Below are 20,726 nucleotides of genomic sequence, written 5' to 3' on the forward strand. Positions count from 1 at the left end.
CTGGCCCCAGCCTGGCCAGGAATGTCCACGCTGCTAATTTTAGCCCTGCCACCCATGTCAGCTGAGCCAAGCTCTGAGCCTCTGCACTTCTGGAGTTCTTTGCAGTGTACACGTCTCCTCAGGGACTTTGGGGCCCAAACCTACTCGCAAACCCCAATGGAAGAGTACAGCCTGGTTAGAGCACTTCAGCCAGCTTGGCTTGTGGCAGGGGGGTCCCTTGGAAAGTGCTGCTGGTTGCAGAGCCAGCATGGGCTGTTTGTTCTTGTTTGGGGCATGCGGAGGTGACTGGCTGCAGACGCTGGGAGGCCCTGGACACTGGGCGGTGGGGGCGTGCTTTGGCATGTTAAGTGTGAAAAATCTCTCAATGTAAATCTGAAATTGTGCGGGGATGAGGGAGCTAGTCGCAGCCACCAGTGCACGTTTGCAGTTCGACTCTCAGGTGGTGCCCTTCGCCGAGGTGAGGTGTCGCGGTGGGTCAGAAGCTGGGAATGGGTGACGGGCGGGCTCACTCGATGACTGTTCGGTTCACTCCCTCTGGGATGTCGGGCCCTGGCCTAGAGGAACCTTTGGTGTGATCCAGTCTGCCCACTCTTGTGCTCTTACGTGGTTGGGAAGAAAGAAAGAAAAGAGCCAGGGACGCATACCTGAAAATGGCGTTGTCGGACTCGCAGGACTAGATGTGCTCTAGAGTATCTGTTACAGGTGTCTGACCCCTCTTAAAAATCTCCTGCAAGGGAGATTTCACAGCCTCCCAGGGCAGTTTATTCCAGTGCTTAGCCACCCTGACAGGAACCTTTGCCTAACGTCCAACCTCCCTGGCTGCAATTTCAGCCCTTTGCTGCTTGTCCTGTCCTCAGAGGTGAAGGAGAATAATTTCGCCCCCACCCTGTAACATCCATTTATGTCATGTCCCCTCTGTCTCATCTTCCCCAGACTAATGAGCCCAGTTCTCTCCATCTTCCCCCCCAGGTCCTGTTTCCTAGAGCTTGAATCATTTTTGCTGTTCTCTGGACTTTCTCCAATTTGTTCACATCTTTCCTGCAATGTGCTGCCCAGACCTGGGCACAGTTCTCCAGCTGAGGCCTAGCCAGCGCTGTGCAGAGCGGAAGAACGACCTCTCGTGCCTTTCCTACATTGTTGCTACGAATGCCTTCCAGAACGAGAGTTGCTTTTGGCAAGGGTGGCGCACTGATGGCTCATGTAGTTTCTGGTCCAGTCTGACCCCGCGCTGCCCGCCTGCAGCACTCCATCCTAGGCAGCCCCTTCCCTGCTCGGGAGCCCTGGTGCAGCTCTTTGTACCTCGTGCTGCCCAGCGGTGGTTTGGAAGGAGGGTGGGGCCAGGGCCCTCCCTGCACCACAAAGGACAGCCACTGGCGCGTGCCCAGGGCCCTGCATCCTCAGTGAGGGGCTGGGGGTGTCTCTGCCAAGTTGCTGCAGGGAGACGGCCTGGACCTTTCCTCCTCTGCTCCCCAGGCACCTGCATGAGCACAGTGCGCTCTGGCTGCCTGCTTGCTGCAGCCCTGGCTCTGGGAGCTCAAGCAGGGGAGGGCTGCTTCTCCCTAGCAATGCCCATGTAGGACACTGTCTGCTCCTGCAGTGCCCGACGGGCTCTGGCGCGTGGCACTAGAAAGCCCGGCCAGTGTGGAAGTTCAGCATCCCAAGCAGGGTATGGCCAGGCAGCCCCCACCAGTTGGAGCTGGTGAGGGGAGGAGGATGTGCAGAAACTGCCGTGCTCGGGCAAGGCCAGCCCCTCTTGTGACGGGGCTCGCGGAGGGAGCTGCCTGTGCATTCTCACTGTGCGTGCGAGCTGTCAGGCTGAGCTCTTCTGGGGCAGTGCCTGCGAGAGCTCCCGGGGAGGGGCAGGGCTCTTGCTGAGCCCCAGCAGGGGCGAAGGTGCACAATGTGGTCCCCGCATGCTGCTGGGGTGCAGGATCCTTGGCCCCAGAATCAGTGGAGGGGCCACGCCTGTCTGAAGAGTGAGTCTTGTAGAGTCGGCTGCTGCTTTGGCATCAGCTTTGGAGACTGAGGGCACTGGGCATTTCAGTGCATGAGAGGCTGGGTATGAGCCAACAGTGTGCCCTTGTAGCCAAGAAGGCTAGCAGCATACTGGGGTGCATTAGGAGGAGCATTTCCAGCAGATCCAGAAAAGTGATTATTCCCCTTTATTCAGCACTGGTGAGGCCACATCTGGAGTATTGTATCCAGTTCTGGGGTCCCCCCCAGTACAGAGAGGATGTGAACTCGTTGGAGAGAGAGTCCAGTGGAAGGCAATCAAATGGTTAGGGGGCTGGAGTACAGGCTGAGGGATTTGGGTTTATTTAGTTTGCAGAAGAGAAGAGTGAGGGGCGATTTGATAGCAGCCTTCAGCTTCCTGAGGGGGTCTCTAAAAAGGATGGAGAGAGGCTGTTCTCAGCAGTGATGGATGATGGAATGAGGAACAATGGCCTCAAGTTTGGGTAGGGAGGTGTAGGTTGGATATTAGGAAAATCTATTTCCCCAGGTGGGGGGTGAGGCACTGGGGTGTGTTGGAATCTCCAGCCCTAGAGGTTTTTAAGTCCCGGCTTGACAGAGCCCAGGCTGGGATGATTCAGTTGGGGTTGGTCCTGCTTTGGGCCGGGGGCTGGACTCAGTGACCTCCTGAGGTCCCTTCCAGCCGTGGGATTCTATGACTCTAGGGAGAGTCCCTGTTCCATGGGGCTGGCCCAACCTGTGCATAGCCCCCTGTCCAACAGGCACTGCCTGATCTGTCCTTGGCCCGGCCTGACCAGTCCATAGATGTGAATTGTTGCTGCATTGGCTTGGCAGCATATTGCATTCATTAGACTTCGTAACCAAATCAAGCGCTTGCTGGTGTCGCTGTCTTGCTGGCCTCCTCCTGCAGGAGGCAGGTAGGTTCATGGTGTGTTGCTGCCAGTCACTCACCGAGTTCTGGTTCCAGTAAGTGCAGGAGGAGCAGGTGACGGGGACGCCAAGCTGTGACCTGGGGCACCTGGAATAGAACTTGGGACTGGAGAGGTCTTTCCCATCTCCATCTAGCCTGTCCCACGAGGCCTAAGCAGGACTAGGACACATGCTGCTCTGGAAGAACCCTGAAAAGCAACACCCCTTCCCTCTTGCCCTGAGGGGTCCGACCTCCTCCCAGCCCCTCAGCAGACAGGTTCTCCAAGCCAGGGGTTCATTTCCCTGGGGTGTAGATTTGCAGGGAATCCTCTGCTGTCTGCTCCACCAGACACATCCTCAGCGGGGGCTGCTGGCCACGCACCAGGGCTGACCCAGCGAGGCGCTGGGTCTCTGAATACTCTGATCTGCTGGCGGAAGAGAAACGCCTGCTGACCTGCCCTAGACAGGTGGCTCCAGCTTCCTTCTCCACCCCCCACCAAACTCTCAAAACTGTCTGTTGCCTTGTCCTGCCCATTAGGAAGTTTTCCCTGTGCTTTACATCTCAGCCGGTCTGTTCCCAGTGCCTGCAGAGCCCTCAGCATGGGTGTGGCACGTTGGTCTCTGGGCCGGTGGCTGAGGACTGAAGTTGATGGGTCAGTGCCAGGGGAATGGGGTGAAATGTGCCTGTAGGTGGCCATACTGGCTGGTCCCTTCTGCCATTATATGCTGTGAAGCTCCGCTGGTGGCAGCATAAGGGAATGGATTTGCCCTGTGGGCCATTTCCAGCCCAGCTGTGTGGTGGAGAGGGAGCACAGCGGGGACCTGGTTCCCAGCCAGGGCTCGGTCAGGTTAGGTCTGGCTGCTGCCCCATAGGGGATGTGACTTTCAGACAATCACCCCTCCCCTATCCTCCGCTGTCCCGGGCAGCTGTGTTTGCAGGGGTCCCTGGAGCCAGGAGATGCCCTCTGTGCAGCAGTGTGGGCCGCAGGTGTGCTGGGAGTGGACTCCATCCCCTGCAAGCCAGCGCTCCTCCCCAGGGACCAGCTTCAGGAGCAGGCCTCTTCCCCTGCGCACAAGCCGGCTGGTGTGGGAGCCCTGAGCTGCTGGGGAGCTTCTCTCTAACTTGACATCCAGCCAGTAAGCTGGGAGCTGCTTCCTTTCTTTTCCTGTGGGAATAAACACATACAAGGGCCCGGAGCAGCAATGGGAAAAGCCCTGCTTCCCCGACTGCCTCCCGGGGAGCTGCCGAGGTCACGGCCAGCAGCCCGGTTTAAGCACACAGCCTCTGTTTTGGAGTCAGTAGATCTCCAGCGTATGAGCGAGTCACTGGGACTCCCAGGCCCAGTAGCACCCTACGGGGGCAGCGGTTGGGGAACTGGCTCTGGGAGGTGACCACAGTTGCAGCCATTGTATTATAGCCCCACTGCAACCCTTAGCAAGCTGTCAGGGCAGGCACTGCCAGGACCAGCCAGTCTCTAATCAGACCATCAACAGAGGTTGCTCCTGGACCACTTCCTTGCCAATTGTCAGCTGAAGGCTCGTTCCAGAGACCGTCTGGCTCGTTAGCCGAGGGGCCTTTCCCTCTAGCTGACACTTCTTAAGTTCTTATGTTCTTACCACGGAGTTAGCTATTCTTAGCCATGCGTTGTGCCCCAAACATGCCCGTTGGTGACAGGCTGTCTGCCGAGGGTGACTCCTGCAGCTTTCACTGGGGGAGCTGTGGTTAATCAGCACAGAGGGGACTGGGATGGGGCTGAACCTTCCCTTCAGCATGCAGTGCGGCCGGGTCAGGCGGTGCCCGTTCACTTACATTGTTCAAATCTAGGACTCTATTGTCTTCCTTAGAGAGCGCGTTATCGCCCTCGGCAGCACTTCCTGCCTGGGCACGGGAAGACGCTGTCAGGAAATGTGCCTTTGGGCTGGGCCAAGCAGATAGCCGAAGGAGTCTAAAAACGGCCCTGGGCGCGTGTGAAAGTTTGTGGCCAGTGAAACAGGAGGCACTTTGCAGAGGATCCGACGTTGTTCCAGGCTGCTCTGCGCACATTTGCAGAGACAGTCAGTGCTTAGGGCACCGTTGCTGGCTCCTTGTGCTGGGTTCAGTGGGACGCGAGCCTCTCTCTGCGCAGTCCCTGGTGGCTCTCTGTTTCCAGTGCTGGTGCTGTGCAGGGGAGAGTCAGGTTCCATCATGAAACTTTCCCATTCCCCCTAACATTCTGAGCCCCCTGCCGGCTCCCCGGGACAGCCGCTGGGTCTGTGCTGCAAGCCCGGCTGGGCTCACCTTGCTTAGAATGGAATTCAGGGGTGCAGCCATCCATTGGATCACCACCTGCCCTCCTGCACCTCAGAGGCCCTTCCATCTTACCTGGTTGCCGTGGTGCTGGGCTCAGCTAGGCACAGCCAGGACAGGCCTCCACCAGCCCCTCCCCGGGCCGCACTCGGACTCCTCGCAGCGCCTCTTGGGAGCTCAGCAATGCTTTTCACCAGCCACAGCCTAGGCTGCCGCTGCCTTTGGCACGTGCTCAGGCAGCCACAGAGCTGGCAGGCCAAACCCCGGCAGTGCACAGCCAGCCCCCTTCTGTGCCGCTGAGGCTGGAGGGTCTCCCCTGCCCGCTGTGGGGCTGAGTCTCCTTTAGACACCCAACGCAGGAGCCATGCTCCTCATGTGGGACCAACAGCTGCCCCTGAGGGGCCATTCCAGCCTTTCGGCTGCCCGAGCCCAGCCCACTGAGAGGCAGCTGCATGGCTCCCAGCAGAGCTCCTCTCCCTGTGCTCCTGGTGAGCGCTGGGGGGAAGGACCTTCCTCCTTTTCCCAGGGAAAAGGAGCAGCCATCCCCAAGGTAAGGCCTGGGGGCAGTGGCCATCTCTGGAGGGAGCTTATCCAAGCGGTGCACTGCAGCCCCACCTGGCTGTCAGAGGGAATGGGGAACTGCCCTGAGACTAGCCACCTGCGCCCCAACCAGGCTGGCCCAGAGGCAGCTCCCAAATCCCCTCTGCCAGGCCCCTTTCCACCACTGCTGCCACTTCCAGCCAGGGTGGCTGGCACATGCTGGCAGCACCCTGGCCTTTGTGACACGGGACAGAGACCTGCCCCAGTGCCTGCAGACAGCACCTCCAGGCAGCCATCTCCCCGCTGCTCCATGTCCCTCCTCGCCACACACCCTCTGCCCCCTCCCTTGGCAACCACCTTGTCTGGGCTTCTCCGGCTAATGGAGCCCTGTGTCCCTGGTTAGCTGTCCTAGGGCTGGCTGAGTTCGGAGCATGGTCTGTGTGCGGGCAGGTTAGTGGTTCCAGATGAGCTTGGTGGGTTGCTACCATTTGTCAGTGCGTGTGTCAGGAAATGTCAGGCCTGAAATCCCTCTTCTAAGCCCCAGAAGTCTCATGGAGACAGTTTATGCTCAGACTCTGCAAACCTGGAGCCTGATAGCTACTGTTAGGACATCCCAGACCCCTGTCCTTGTTAGAAAGCACATGCCTGAGTACTGGTGTGGGGGAACGTCCTCCGGTGAAACGGGCCTGCCCCAGGCCTCGTCGGAGGTTCCTCAAGGACGTGCATGAGCAATGGCCTCTCTGCACAGGGGGACTCCAGTCGGTTCATTTTGGGCGCTGGTTGTGGCTGAGATCTTGTCTCTGTCGGAGAATCTGTCCAGCTGGACCTGCCTAGAGCCACTGTCTGGAGGGAGAGCAAGCAGCTTTCCCCATCTAGCATCACCTTCGTCCCGAGCAGCAGCCACTGGCGCAGAGAGCCCTCGCCGGCCGGAATGCAAGGTCACACCTATGCCACAAGCTGTCGCCTCCAGGGATGTGGGCAAACAGTTGCCGCAGCTGGAATGCTGCTTGTGCCCAGGTGTGCCTGGTGTGCACACTCACCAGGCGTGCCTGTAGCCAGGCACCATGCAGTGAGCCCATATGCCACCATCCGGCGCACGGTCTTGTGGAAAGTTTTGGCAACACGTGCTGTGCTGAAGCAAGTAGTGCAGGGTTGACTGAGAACAGGGGACCAGCTAGCAACTGTCTCCCTCCCATAGTGTCACCTGCAGCCCATCACTTTCACATCTGTTTTCAAAATCCCGTGCTCCCCGGCCCCCATCTGCCTCCGTCTCTGACAGAAGCATGGTGCCTGCTCGGCTCTACTCTCCGGGCGCGTGAGCCTGGGGCATTTGCAGTGCTGGGAGAGGGACCGAATGAGTGGGGAGCAGGATTACGTGCAGATAGATTGCTGCAGAACTGGGCAAGAACCGCTCAAGTGGCTGTCATGGACAAGTGGAGCAGTGGCCTGGCAGGAGAAACCAGCCCCAGATCGCACCGTCTTTCAAGTTGGGGCTGAGGTGCAGCAGCGCAGACCTTCTGGGTGTGCAAGGCCATGTTTTGGATCTGTGTGTAGAGCTGCCCCCAGCCCTCCCATGCAGGGACCCCAGTGCCAGAGCTGCATTGAGAGTGGGGGACCTAGCAGTGATCGCGCTGTGACACCAGATTGCTGTTGATCGATTTTGAGCCAGGACACCCACGCCAGGGGCCGTGGTGATGCAAGCGTGCAGGGCCATTAATCACCTCCTGCTCCACGGGTCTGTCGCTCTGGGCAATGTGCAGGACATAATGGAGGTATCCCCGCCCCCACTGTGACGGAACAATAGATGTCCACGTAGGAATGTGTGCACTAAGGGCACGCCTACGTCAACAGAAAGCGGTAGCACAGAGGCTGGGGTATCGCCACCCTCAGCGTGGGCTGGTCAGGGAAGGGGTGTGAGGCTCATGTCTTTGAGAATGCTGCTCTGTTCCCAAAGCTAAAGCAGGGAATTTCTGTCCTGGGCAGCAAGTTACCTCTGGGAATATTGAAATGCCAGGAGTGACCCTGGGGGACCCAGCCTACCTCTTGCTCCCCTGACTCGCTGGCTGCTTGCATGGCACCAGGGAACAAGTTAACTACTGGCCCCGCAGGTGCAGCTGAATGTTCCCCTGGGGGTTTGAGAGGTTGCTGCTATTCCTGGCTTCCCAGCATGGTGAGCCCCAAGCAGCTGTCCAGTATTGCATGTGACTGCCCAGCTGACCCTGCCAGCTTCGCCAGGCCTGTGGGGACAGACGGCTGTGCAGGCACAGCTCCAGAGCAGCCACAGGTACATCGACATGATATCACTCGGGGGATGACAGTCCCAGCAGCAAAACCACGTGAAAGCCGAGGAGCTCCCTGCTGTGCTCGGCATATTAGCTGTGAAGCAGAGGGGGAAAAGTTTCTGCTGGGCTGGATGGTGGAGGTGGAGCAAGCTAAGGGGTAAGTTTGGAATGGGCCTTTCATGGCATAATTGCTTCTGGTCTCCATGATCCCTGGGCAGTGCAGTTCATGATGGTGACCAGAGAGTTCAGTGTAGGGCATTGTGGGAAAGCTGCTGGAGGTCAGTAAGGGCTGGCGTAACTATGCAGTATCTCGACACTCAGTGCGTCGACCCAAGTGGAGTATCCCTGTCTCTACGCTGCTTGTGGGGAGGGTACCGGACGAAGCTGGAACGGAGGTAGACACATGCCCAGTGAGGTCGACGTAGGCACATTGCATCGACCTACCTTTGTGTGTAGACCAGGCCCTGCTGTCCGTGCTGGGGTTAGACCCGCATAACTAACACCAGTTTAAATCCCCCCTCGGTAATGTAGCAGGCAAGGCCTTGGGGCTGGGATCTGGGCTCCAGAGATTAATCAGCTTGCGCTGGCTGTTGGTCATGCCACAGTGGCACCTGGAGACCAGCTCCCTGTCCCTGCAGGGGACAAACACCGAGACAGCCTTGCCCTGCAGCGGTCACCTTCAAAGCCAGGTCTCTGGCCTGGCACTGGGATGGCTGGGCCTTGGAGGGAGTTCTGCAGCCAATGCCTTGCTGTGTTTAAAGGGGCCCCAGCACCTGGGGAGCAGGGATGAGTCTGAGCCGATAACGGGTGAGGAGCCGGGAGTGCACGCTGATGTGCAGGTGCCAGAGCCATGGGAAGGGTCAATGCCCTGTTCCCATATGAAATAATGGAGCTATTACTTTATGGCTCAGGTCTGTGGCCTGCCCTGGGGAGCAGTCACGTGACAGAGGCATAGTGGTGGCAGGTAGTCAATGGGTGTATCGGCCTTGGCAGCAGGCAGCAGGCAGCGTGGGGCTGGGACTCAGACCTGGGGCTCCTGCTACCCTCAGCTAAGTCAGCCTCCAGGAGAGCCAGGTAGCGCGTCCCAGAGATGGGGCTGGTGCCCCAGCCTCCTGATGTGTGAGAGCAAGTAGAGGCCAGTAAAGCTCCAGCTACAGCTCTGTGCCTCTCCCCTGCCAACCGTGCACTCCTGACCTCGCCAGCAGGTTCCTTCCGACGTGCTCCCGCACTGCTGGGAAATGGTCTCTCGACCACCCTCCGGCAGTTTGGAGGGTGCCTGCACGTTCCAGGCAGGGCACCGGGAGGCACTTTGTCCCGCTGGCCGTGTCGTCACCGTGCCTACTCTGGGGAGCACAGCCCGCCATCCCAGGGACAGGCAGCGTCTTGCCTGGGCGCTCTCCGCGGGAGCTAGTGCAGAGCTGTCCCGCTGGCCGTGTCGTCACCGTGCCTACTCTGGGGAGCACAGCCCGCCATCCCAGGGACAGGCAGCGTCTTGCCTGGGCGCTCTCCGCGGGAGCTAGTGCAGAGCTGTCCGCTTGCAGCGTTGAAAAGGCGGAGGGCTCCCTGCTGTAGCGACACTGACGAGGGGAGACTGGGTGAAGTTTAATAAGGGCCAGATAGGAGGGCCGAGCCTGGGTGGTTGCAGCCGGACTGGGAAAAGACCCTCCGTCAATCCCCTCCTCTGCCAGCATGACCTTGGCTAGTCACTTAATCCCCATGCACTTCAGCTGCGCAATCCTTGCCCCCGACCCTGTGGCTGCCGGCCCTGAGGGGCAGGGAAGCAGCCCACAGTGGTGCTATGTAATAACCAGTGAGATGAGCCTGAAACTGGCCGGAGAATAGGATGCCATTCACACACACTGCACCAGCACATGGGCTCCTGAGCCTCTGGGAAGTGTCGCTATTCCAGGCCATGAGCTCCAAGGAGAGAGAGCTTCAGCCGAGCACTCGGAGAGCTCTACCACTTGCACTGGAGATCAGATTAAGCTAATTTTAGAAGGTTGCTAATTGCCCTGCATCTGACGAGCAGTGCTGGGGAGGAGGGAGTGGGGAGATTAGCACTACAAAATACTTATTTATGAGTGGGGGAGGAGTAGGTTGGATATCGGGAGAAAACATTTCCCCAGGAGGCTGGTGAAGTGCTGGAGTGGGTCACCTAGGGAGGTGTTGGAATCTCCATCCCTAGCGGTATTAAAGCCCTGGCCAGGATGATTTAGTTGGGGTTGGTCCTGCTTTGGGCAGGGGGCTGGACTCGATGACCTCCTGAGGTCCCCTCCAGCCCTGGGATTCTATGACTGGCCCCCACCTGGGATACCCTGCAACTGCAGCCCACTGCTGGGCCATGCCGACAAACAGCAGGGGAGCGAGTGGAGAGAGTTCACCCCGTTCCAGCAAGGCCCTGCTAGACCCCTCCCCTAGAATTTGGGGCTGGGAGCCAGGCACCTGTGGGAGGCTCAGGCAGCAAGAACATTTGGCATTTGGGAAGGCGCCTGCACCATCTGTGGTCTTCCCATTTGGCAGGCCCGTGGCAGAGGCCCTACAGGCTGTCCCCGCACTGCTGGGATCCGGGCACGTCTAGGCCTATGAACAATGAAAACTGGAATGTTCATTTCCAGACCATCGTCTGCCACTCAACCACCTCTTCACACACTCGGGTAACTTGTGCGACACCAGGTGGGCGAGGGCTCGCCTTTGGATTGGATCCACTTCTGTTGGTGGGAGACACAGCTGAGCCATGCAGGGCTTGTCTTCACATTTCCAGAAGAGTTGTGTGTAGCTCCAAAGTCACAGCAGAAGTGTGTCAACAAATGGTCTCTGTCAGCCCCTGGTACTGACAGAGCTACGGCGCTGCCAATGGAAAAGCTCATTCCTGTTCCCACATTGAAGGCCGTGTTTAGACTCTGTCATTGCCCTGCCTGGGATCGTGGGCCTGCCTTGCCCCTTAATAGCTCTGCTGCAGCAGGGGTTCATGGCTGAGACTGCCTGTTCTCCAGCTGGACCCTCTGCCTGTCTGGAGGTGGGAAATCTGCTTGAAGTGGGCACGGATCCTCTCCGTTCTGTTAGTTTGGTTCTTACAAAGGGCTGCCTTGTGAATCTAATGGTGCAGAGACCTCGTGCGCACGTGCCGCTCCCAAACCCAAGACCCCCTCCCCAGGCTGGAATGGAGACACTGTCTGCTGGGTCACCTTCTCACGTGCAACCTGCTGTCACTTGCTCCCTCCCGCCAAGCCTCGCAGCACGCTAAGGCTGCAAATTGCAGGGGTGCTTCTGGGGCTGGATCTGCTGAGAGCGCCCTCTGAAGGGGTGCTGTCCTCAAAGCTTTGGCCCCTGGGAGTGACTAGCCGTGTGTTCAGTTGAGAGGTTAGCTTCCACCCCACGGTGCCCGGCCCCGTGTGGCAGGCGAATGGGCTGAGGGGGTGGAACCAGCTGCAGAGGATGTTGATCAGAGGGCGGAAGAAGCCTGGGAAGGCAAGAACAAGCAGCTGGAGGAGCCTGCGGGAAGCCAGTGCCTGGGAAGGAGATGTAACCAAGACTGGCTGCTCTATCAAGATGGCAATAAGTGCAGCTTCCTGTTGTTGTCGTGAGCTTTGTTTCTTGGCGGGGCCCTGTGGAAATGGCTGGGCCTGATGTCAGAGCAGCTCCTGTGGGGAGGAAACGTCTTGTTCTCATTGTCTTGCATCCTCTTGCTGAATGCTCAACCTCCAGCTCCCGGAAATTCCCTCCCATCTGAAGGCAGATGACACATCCGCATCCCCCAGGCAAGACATCTGCTGCTGCTCCGGGGTGCGGTGCCCGGAGAGGGAGGATCCAGCGGCGCTCTACTGCCACCTGCTCTTGTTGTGGAGGGCTGGGCTGGGCTGGAAGCAAATTTGGGTTTTGCTCCATTCGTTTTCATGGCGAGAGGGAATGAGCCTTGGACTTAGGCATCCGGCTCTGTGCGCCTCTGGCCTGGGCCAGCATTCCAAGCACAGGCGCCCTTGATGTGCAGACCAGGTGTGTTTGAAGCCCCAGCTCTGTGGGGCACTGAGTGAGGGCTGTGGGGTGACAGGCCTGTAATGCACCTGCTGAGCTTTGGGAAGAATATTCCTCTTAGCAACGCAGCAAACGCTGCGCCAGCAGCAGAAGGGGACGAGGGAGGGTCACGCCCAGGCACGCGCTGCTGGAGCTCGGTGAGAGCTCTGGTTCCAAACAGCAGAGCCCCATTCGGGCTCAAACTCTCTGACAAGGGGCTTCCACGGGTGGCTGGAGGTGGCGTCCCAGCCCGCAGCCCCATCTCTCTCAAGCCAGCCCCATGCTAGGAGGCCGGATCGATTTCAGAGAGGCAGATCCAGCGAGGAGAGCGGCACGGCTGGAGTCAGCTTAGCTAACATGGGCTTTTGCCACCAGCCACCCAGCAGGAGGTGGACAGGAGAGCCTCTCCCAGGGCCGTCCCTTCCTCCTCGCAAGGCCAGGAGCGCCAGAGCCGCTCGACTTAGCGTGTCCTCGCTTGGTGTGCTGCGCTGAACCCGGGAGCGTGACCCCCAGCAAGTCAGTCTCCTGTAAGGGTAGGCAGCCCCCGCGTGGCTGGGCCTAGGAGCTTCAGAGCCCAGTGCGGGAGCCCCTGTGGGCAGCTGTGGGGTAACCAGCTCAGAGGAGATGCTTCTTCTGAGCCTGGGCCCCTGGTGCAGCTTGCACCTTGCATCTCCCATTGCAAGTTACTGCTCTGGAGGGCCCCGTTTGCGTATGTCTATATTCTGCCCATGAGCGGCCTTTTGGTGGGCTGGCGTTCCACGGGCTAATTCCATGCACCTCAGAATATTTCTCATCGGCTTTGGAAGTTGCCTTTCGTGTTCCCTGTCTGTCCTCTTGCTCTTTTTGTGGACCCTGGTTGCGTTCTCCTAGTCACTGCATCAGCGCGCTGCAATCTTTTCCATTTCCTCACATGGCTTTTTGTGGCCCCTCCAAATTCCAGTGTTTGCGCACACCCAATAGAAACAGGACGCAAGTGGCCTTGCCAGGTGCTAGGGGATGGGCCGGGACAGGATCTGCATCCTCTGCCCCCTGCCATACAGTGGCGTACAGTGCAAGGCAGCCAACGTGTAGGTTACAGCTGCGCTCCATGCGGTGGCCGTCCATCATGCACTAAATCGAACCCTCTGGGCTCTGCCGCCGACCCTAGTGCCCACAGCAGTTGCAAGGAGTAAGGGACGTCAGTGGGAGAAACAACGAGGGGTCCTGTGGCACCTTACAGACTAACAGAAATGTATGAGCATCAGCTTTCAAGGGCAAAGACCCACTTCATCAGCTGCATTGTCTCCCACTCTGGAGCTGGCAGGAAAAATCAGTTTTGGATGCGTCAACTCCAGCTACACAATTCCTGTTGCTGGAGTCGCATATCTCAAATGGCTCTGTCCCCATAGCACAGACCCAGCCTAGCACTGACTGTGAATACCAGTTTTCAGTCACAAACCGGGTGCCTTTTTGCCCGCATGATGTACTTGATGCTGTACAAAAACCCACCTCCTCCCCGAACAGCCCATCGCACAGAAATCTATTGCATCTACCTGGCAGCCTGCCTGCATGTATGCTGTGGGCAGAAGAGCCCAGGCTGATTGCAGAGACACAGCCCTGAGAATCCACTCATGCAGCTTCATCCTCGCTGGCACTAATGTAAACACAAATGAGCACCCTTTCTAAAAAATCCCCAGGGAGACGGTGCTTTCACATTCATCGGACAACTTGTTTCTGGTCCCTACCCCTTACGTGCAAGGCCTGCCGCTGACCGAGTTGGTCTGTGATGCTAAAGAACACTGCAGCCAGGGCAAGGATGGAAGTTTTTGACAATGGAAGTGGCAGTGGGCAAAGCCCAGGGACTGTCTGATAACTCCCCTTCCCCTGGGGGCAAGTCTCCTCTGTCTGAGCATGGACCAGGGGACTGGAGTGTCAGAAAGATACAGGATGCTCTCCAGCCCGTCAAATCTCAGCTGATGCTTCACCCCGCAGCTGCAGGGCACAAATCGGAACAGTCAGAATCAGGCTTGTCGCTATCAGGAGCCATCAGAGTGGCTGAAAGAGGTCCCTGAGCAAGCGGCGCCAATTCAAACGTTACGGAGCCGGAAGAGCTGCGGCAGGCCATGCTTCTGTGCGGTAAATGCGCAAAAGACGAGCAGTGCAGTGGGTGCAGGATGCCAGTGCTTCCCCAACTCCAGAGATGTGTTTAGCCAGTTCCCCTACTGCCAGCACTGTTTTCTCGCTGGTCGCTCAGTGGCTGATGCTTTTCCTGGAGGCAGGAGAGCGGGGAAGAATCTCAGCTTTGGTTAAAACAAGGTGGTCTCTCAGGTGCAGGGAGAAACCCCATGCCTGACAGAAGCGCCCCCGACAGGCTCTGAAACCAGAAGGCAAAAGCGCAAGTATTTTTTAAAATGATCCCTTGGTTTTGAGGGGAGCCACAAAGACGGGGGTGCGTGTGAGTGACGGGCTGCCTTCAGGGGAGTGCCTGCTGTCTGTAAACTAGACCTAGCTATGGGTAACCTCGGTGACCAGGTAACACCTTTGCTCCCCAGAAAACAGAAGAGAGGAGAGGGCTGGAGCTGGGCTGTTTGTGATTAGAAACCCAGGTTAATCTGGGCTGGCTGGAGAGGGCGGAAGGGGGCCAGAGCCTGGCTCAGGGACCCCTCTGGGCCCTTCTCCCTCAGATGGAAGGTACTGACGGCTTCTGGCCTGGCAGCGCCATGGCTCCCACGCCGTGTTCAGGCTCCAGGGGAGCTGAGCTGTCATCACAAGAGAGCCCCAGAGTTCCTAGGCTGGCAAGGGAGTTGTGCCACACAGCTCCCTGTGGTGCTTCGGTAGCTTGGAGAGCTCAGATGCCATGTGCTCTCGCAGGGCAAGGGGATTCACACTGTCCTGAGTGTTCTGTGCTGTCGGCTGGGGAGCGCCCCTTTCTCTTGCGCCTGGTGCCCCCAAGGACCCTGTGATTTCGAGGGGCGCTGAGGGGCTCTGGGGTTTGATGCTCAGGTTTGGAGGCTGTAGCAAGGCCCTGGTTCTGGGCACTCGGTGCCCCCCGCAGTACTGAGTGTCTCTCTCTGTCTCTGCAGGTCTCTCCTCAGCGCTGCTGGAAGTTCATGTGGGCCAAACGTCGGTCTCTGCCATTCAAGGGCAGAGGGTGGTGCTGCCGATCTGGTACTTGAGTGGCTCTCAGAACCGCCCATATGTCTCGTGGGTCCTGGAGAGACCTGGAGCCAGTCGTCTGCAGGTAATGCTCGCAGGAAGCGAAGCGCACACCTTCTGGGGGAGCCCCAGGCCCTGGCTGCGCCTGGCTGGGGGGCTTGGCAAGGAGTCCCACAGCCAGGGGGAGACTGCATTAGTGATCACACAGCGTGAGTTGTGTCAGCTGCTGGCCACTCCTCAGCTCCCCGCTCCCTCCCCCGGCTCCTCCATGCCAGTGTGAGGCGGGGGAGCTCGCAGCAGCTCTCAGCGATGGTAAACTGCGGCTCGTTGGTGGGCGAGTGTGACAGGCTGGGCCCTGCAATGGCTGCTGGGGCACGGGTCATGGCGCCCCGAGGTGGATGCCCACTCTCCAGCACGCCAGCCCTCGGGGATCATTGGCATTTGCCTGGGAAGTGACTCAGGAGGTTAACCACAGGCCTAGCATCTTCTCCTGCCTCAGTGTCCCCTTAGACTGATGAGACGAAGGTGGGACTGGCTTCTCTGTTTGTGGGCGAGACGAACTTCTGAGCCGCTGAGCTCATCCTCTCTGGGAAAGGTACATGCCACGGCACAGCTAAATAAGTCTGTCCGCCTGGTTTTTAGCTGTGATGCTCCCCAATCTGAAGCAGAGCTCGGTGGAGCTCCCACGCGTGTTTCTCCCCAGCAGAAGTTGCTCCAACCTTGTCTCTCGTGTCCTTGGAGCAACGTTGGTTCTTAATGATGCTGATCACTCGTTGCTGAGCACGGTCCCCTTCCACGGGAGTTGTGGAGGCTGGAGCAGCTGATAAGGTCTGTCCTTGAAGTGCAAGTTCGGTCACAGGGAGGACAGATATTTCCAGGTACGGCCGTAGCCTTTCAATGTCGACTGGATGCCAGTCTCTCCTTCCTCCTGTGCCTCTTGTCCTCCTCAGGTTGTCAGTGGGCAAGTTCAAAACGCAGGGGGCCATGGCGCAGGACTTCCCTCCATCGGAGCCATGCTGGGCGAGCATCTCTTGTATGTCAATGTCAATACTGCACGTCTTTAAGTTATCCTTCAGCAAGTCCTTATCACACATCCATTGTCCTCCTGTGTTATGGTACCTTCTTCCAGCTGAGAGAACAGGGCCTGTTCTGGGGTTCGATGGTCTGATATCCAGACAATGTGACCAGTCTAGCGGTGTTGCTGTCAGATGATCGTTGCCTCGATACTGGTGGGTTTTGCCTCTGCCAGAACACTAATATTGGTGTGTCTGTCTTCCCATTTGACCTTCACGATCTTGCCAAGGCAGCATTGATGATGCCTCTCCAGGACTTTCAAGTGATGCCTGTAGGAGGAAGTCCAGGTGTGAGACCCATACAACAGTGTTGGGAGAATAACAGCCTGATGAACAAACCAAAACAGCAGAAATGTGGCACTTTAAAGACAAACAAAATGATTTATTTGGTGCTGAGCTTTCGTGGGACAGAGCCACTTCTTCAGATCCAAGAAGTGGCTCTGTCCCATGAAAGCTCTTTGCCAAATAAATCATTTTGTTAGTCTTTAAAGTTCTTCATTTCTGTTGCTTTGGTTTGTTGGCTTACAGACTAACATGGCCACCTCTCTGTCACTATTCAGCTTGATAAACAAGCAGCTTGGTATCTGTTCAAATACAGTGATCTTCAAAGCTCTGTGCTGTACACAAGCAAAGGCTGCACTGGCACAGCTCAGACAGCGCTGGATTTCTGCATCAATGTCTGCCTTGGGCGTGAGAGGACTTCCGAGGCAGAGGAGAATGTTGACCGTTCCCAGTATTTCTCCATTGATTTCAACAGACAGAGCATGTGGTACCTCATGTGGGGAGGGCTGATGGAGCACTTTGGTGCTCTTGACGTTGAGCATGAGATGGAGGCGTGTGTCAGCATTGGCAGGTACGGTCAGCATAGGTTGAAGGTCTTTCTGAGAGGGAGAAGAAACTGCCTTGTCATCCGCAAAGTGCAGTTCTACCATAGAAGTGGTGCAAATCTTGCTCTGTGCCTTCAGCCTGCTAAGCCTGAGCCACTTCCTATCCGTTCTAGAAGCGAGTTCAGTGTGGCGGGAGTGAGATATAAGCGAGTGTCTAGAAGCGAGTTCAGTGTGGCGGGAGTGAGATATAAGCGAGTGTCTAGAAGCGAGTTCAGTGTGGCGGGAGTGAGATATAAGCGAGTGTCTAGAAGCGAGTTCAGTGTGGCAGGGAGCTTCCCAGTAGTTAGATTAAAAAATGATGGCGCTAAACCGCAGACCCGGTTGGGGCAATGAGGCAGCCCCCCTTTTTGACTCCTGTTTGTACTCGAAAGATTCATTCTGGGAGCCAGGACTGCTCAGGACAGGCACTTTCATGTTGTTGTGAAGCACCTTTAGGTCATTCGCTGTCCTGATAAACACAGCAGTCTTTGAAAGCACAGCGAGTAAACTGACTCGCAAGCTTACACTAGATCGATGAAAGCCTTGTACAGCCTTTCACTCCCGGCACTCTTCTTGCAGCTGCTGTGCTGTGAAGATCTTCACCCACCTTGTCTCTCCTGTGCCCAGGGGCTGACGTGGTCACACCACACTGCTCACCTTAGGCTAGTTGTTCTGGGACTTACTCTGTAAAAAGGAGGTGGCTGCCTGTATCACTGGGGCTCTGGAATGCAAGGAAATATTTTTCAAGCTCTGCCCAGGGCTAGGCAGTCAGAGAGATGGGGATAAAAGTCAGGTCCCCCAGGGGCCTGGCCTGGCCTTAGTTCCCTGACTAAACACTGTGGGCTTGGAGGCTCCAGTTCCCCTAGCTTACAAACTTTTTCAGCATTTCTGTGCAAGAACGGTGACATTTGCTGACGGCCAGAACTGCTCTGCTTCCCCCGGTAAATGGGACCTGCATTCACAGCCGTTCCTAATACTGGTCTTTGCCAAGCCCAAGAAAGCCCTAGAAAGCAGAGCTTCCGCCACCCCAGGTAGCATCCTGGGCACATCTACAGCACCTGGGCCTGAGCAGTTGCAGAGGAGAGGCCCGTTCAGTGAGAGGAGACGCCCCAGGGTTGCCAGCTGCCGGGGGCGGTGCAGGTGGGCAAGTGGCCATTTGGAAGAGCAGCAGACTGGTGGTGCAGCACCGCACGGTTTAGACAGAGCCGGTTTGTTACGAGACCCATTTCTGTTTCCGGCTGCTTGCGCCGTTGCTCCGCACAAAGGAGGCCTGTCAGAGGGATCCCCAGGGAGCACGGCGAGACGCACGCGCTCAACGAGCGAATGCACAGTCGCGTGTGATGTCAGCGGGGGCAGCCAGGGGGGGTGGGGGGCGCCTCTCCTCCCCAGGCTGTGAGCAGTGAGAGGAGCCTGGAGGAAGAGGTCTGCAGGGCCAGGCTGATGCAGGCGCTGGTGGAGCCTAGGGGAGGGACCACAGGGGCTCAGTGCAGCTTCCCTGCTGTGCTGCACCCCGAGGTGGAAGCCAGGTGTGCAGCACTGGCAGGGAGCCGGGTTGCGATAGGACGGCCAAGTTCCTTTTACACCGCGTTGCACCATCTCGCTGTGAGATCCAGCAGCCTGCTCTGCCGCTCCCCACGCCATGGTGAGGCCCCTTTCAAAGCACTCCCCCAGCCCCCTGGGCACGGGTCCCTGCCCTGACTAAAAGCCACCCTGTGTCCTCCTCCCCAGCACTGCAGGGAGGTGTCACTCAGTGATCTAGAAAATGAGGTAAACAGTGAGGTGGCAAAGTTTGCAGATGACACCAAGTTGTTCAGGACAGTCAAAAGCAAAAGGGATTGTGAAGAACTACAAAAAGATCTCAGCAAACTGAGTGATTGGGCAGCAAAATGGCAAATGAAATTTAATGTGGGTAAGTGTAAGGTAATGCATGTTGGAAAAAATAACCCAAATTACACGTACTACATGATGGGGTCAAATTTAGCTACGACAGATCAGGAAAGGGATCTTGGAGTTATCGTGGATAGTTCTCTGAAGACATCCGCGCAGTGTGCAGCGGCAGTTAGTAAGGCAAATAGGATGTTAGGAATTATTAAAAAAGGGATCGATAATAAGACAAAAGATATCATACTTCCCCTATATAAAACTATGGTACGCCCACACATTGAGTACTGCGTGCAGATGTGGTCTCCTCACCTCAAAAAAGATATATTGGCATTAGAAAAGGTTCAGAAAAGGGCGACTAAGATGATTAGGAGCTTGGAAAGGGTCCCATATGGGGAGAGGCTAGAGAGACTGGGACTTTTCAGTTTGGAAAAGAGGCGATTGAGGGGCAATATGATAGAGGTATATAAAATCATGAATGGTGTGGAGAAAGTGAATATAGAAAAATTATTTACCTTTTCCCATAATACAAGAACTAGGGGACACCAAATGAAATTGATGGGTAGTAGGTTCAAAACTAATAAAAGGAAATTTTTCTTCACACAGCGCACAGTCAACCTGTGGAACTCCTTGCCCGAGGAGGCTGTGAAGGCCAGGACTCTATTAGGGTTTAAAAAAGAGCTTGATAAATTTTTGCAGGTTAGGTCCATAAATGGCTATTAGCCAGGGATAAAGTATGGTGCCCTAGCCTTCATAACAAGGGCAGGAGATGGATGGCAGGAGATAAATCACTTGATCATTGTCTTCTGTTCTCCTTCTCTGGGGCACCTGGCATTGGCCACCGTCGGCAGATGGGATGCTGGGCTGGATGGACCTTTGGTCTGACCCACTATGGCCATTCTTATGTTCTTATGTACTCCTGTCTCTGGTCAGGCACTGCTCTCCTGGCCCCTGGGCTGCCTGCTGGGGCTGTTACTCCAAACGAGGCCCTGCACCTCACCGCGTAAGTCGGCGTCACTCCACTGCAGCCACACTGGCTTGCACCGCTGAGCCATTGCAGCATTCCTGGGTGCCGCAGGCCCTGGCGCTGCCTCAGACTGCACTCTGTAGCGGCTGAACCCCTCAGTCCTAGAGCTGCCCAGCTCTCCGGGCTCTTGCAGTTCTAGAGCTGCGGCGATGCGCCAGTGTCTCTTGGGCAGAGTCCCCCGCAGCCGGACAGCTGCTCTGCTGAGTGTCGCCAGGTTCTTCCACTGATGCGCTGGCCATGTTCTGGCATCCCCTCTCCTGAACTCTTGCATTGGCAGCGGCCAGGGGCTTTTAACAGGCGTTTTGTGGGGGACAAGTGCAGAGCCTCTGTCCAAGGAGTGGAGATGCTATTTCCCCCTGCTGCAATGACAGCGTGGCCGAGGCAGAGGCCTGCCTGAGCCCGGAAGCCTGAGGCAATGGCTTGGATGGTGCTGGTTGTCCCTCTTTGTCCATGAGGGGTGAACTCAGTGCCCAGCAGAGAGGCTTTGATGGTCCCCATTGTTAACGATGCTCAGAATGGGGAGGAAGGCTCCGGGTCATTGCTGGCTCGTGAGTGCCCTTAGGAGAACAGTGGCGCTCATCCGGACTAATGCAGGTGGAGCTCGGCATGTCCCCCTAGTTTGGCCCCTAAGCTCCCTCGCAAGAAGCACAACGTCTGTCTAACAACGTGGGTGCACAGCACTTCCTGCAGTGCCAAAGCAGCCGGGGATCATTTATGCCCCAGCCAGCTCCAGCTGCGCAAGTA

At 57.2% G+C, this 20,726-nt stretch overlaps 1 protein-coding gene across 3 annotated transcripts in view; it reads left to right on the top strand.

Annotated features, from left to right (window-relative positions):
• The window catches only part of ESAM (endothelial cell adhesion molecule), a 56,416-nt gene that overhangs the window by 23,086 nt on the left and 12,604 nt on the right, over positions 1 to 20,726 (top strand). For all 3 annotated transcript variants that reach the window (XM_074977159.1, XM_074977160.1, XM_074977158.1), the window contains one exon: positions 15,063 to 15,220. In XM_074977159.1, coding sequence (XP_074833260.1) covers positions 15,063 to 15,220 — 158 coding nt within the window. The remainder of the gene's footprint in view (positions 1 to 15,062; positions 15,221 to 20,726) is intronic.

Source organism: Carettochelys insculpta, chromosome 25 (assembly GCF_033958435.1).
Source record: "Carettochelys insculpta isolate YL-2023 chromosome 25, ASM3395843v1, whole genome shotgun sequence".
Taxonomy (NCBI): domain Eukaryota; kingdom Metazoa; phylum Chordata; order Testudines; family Carettochelyidae; genus Carettochelys; species Carettochelys insculpta.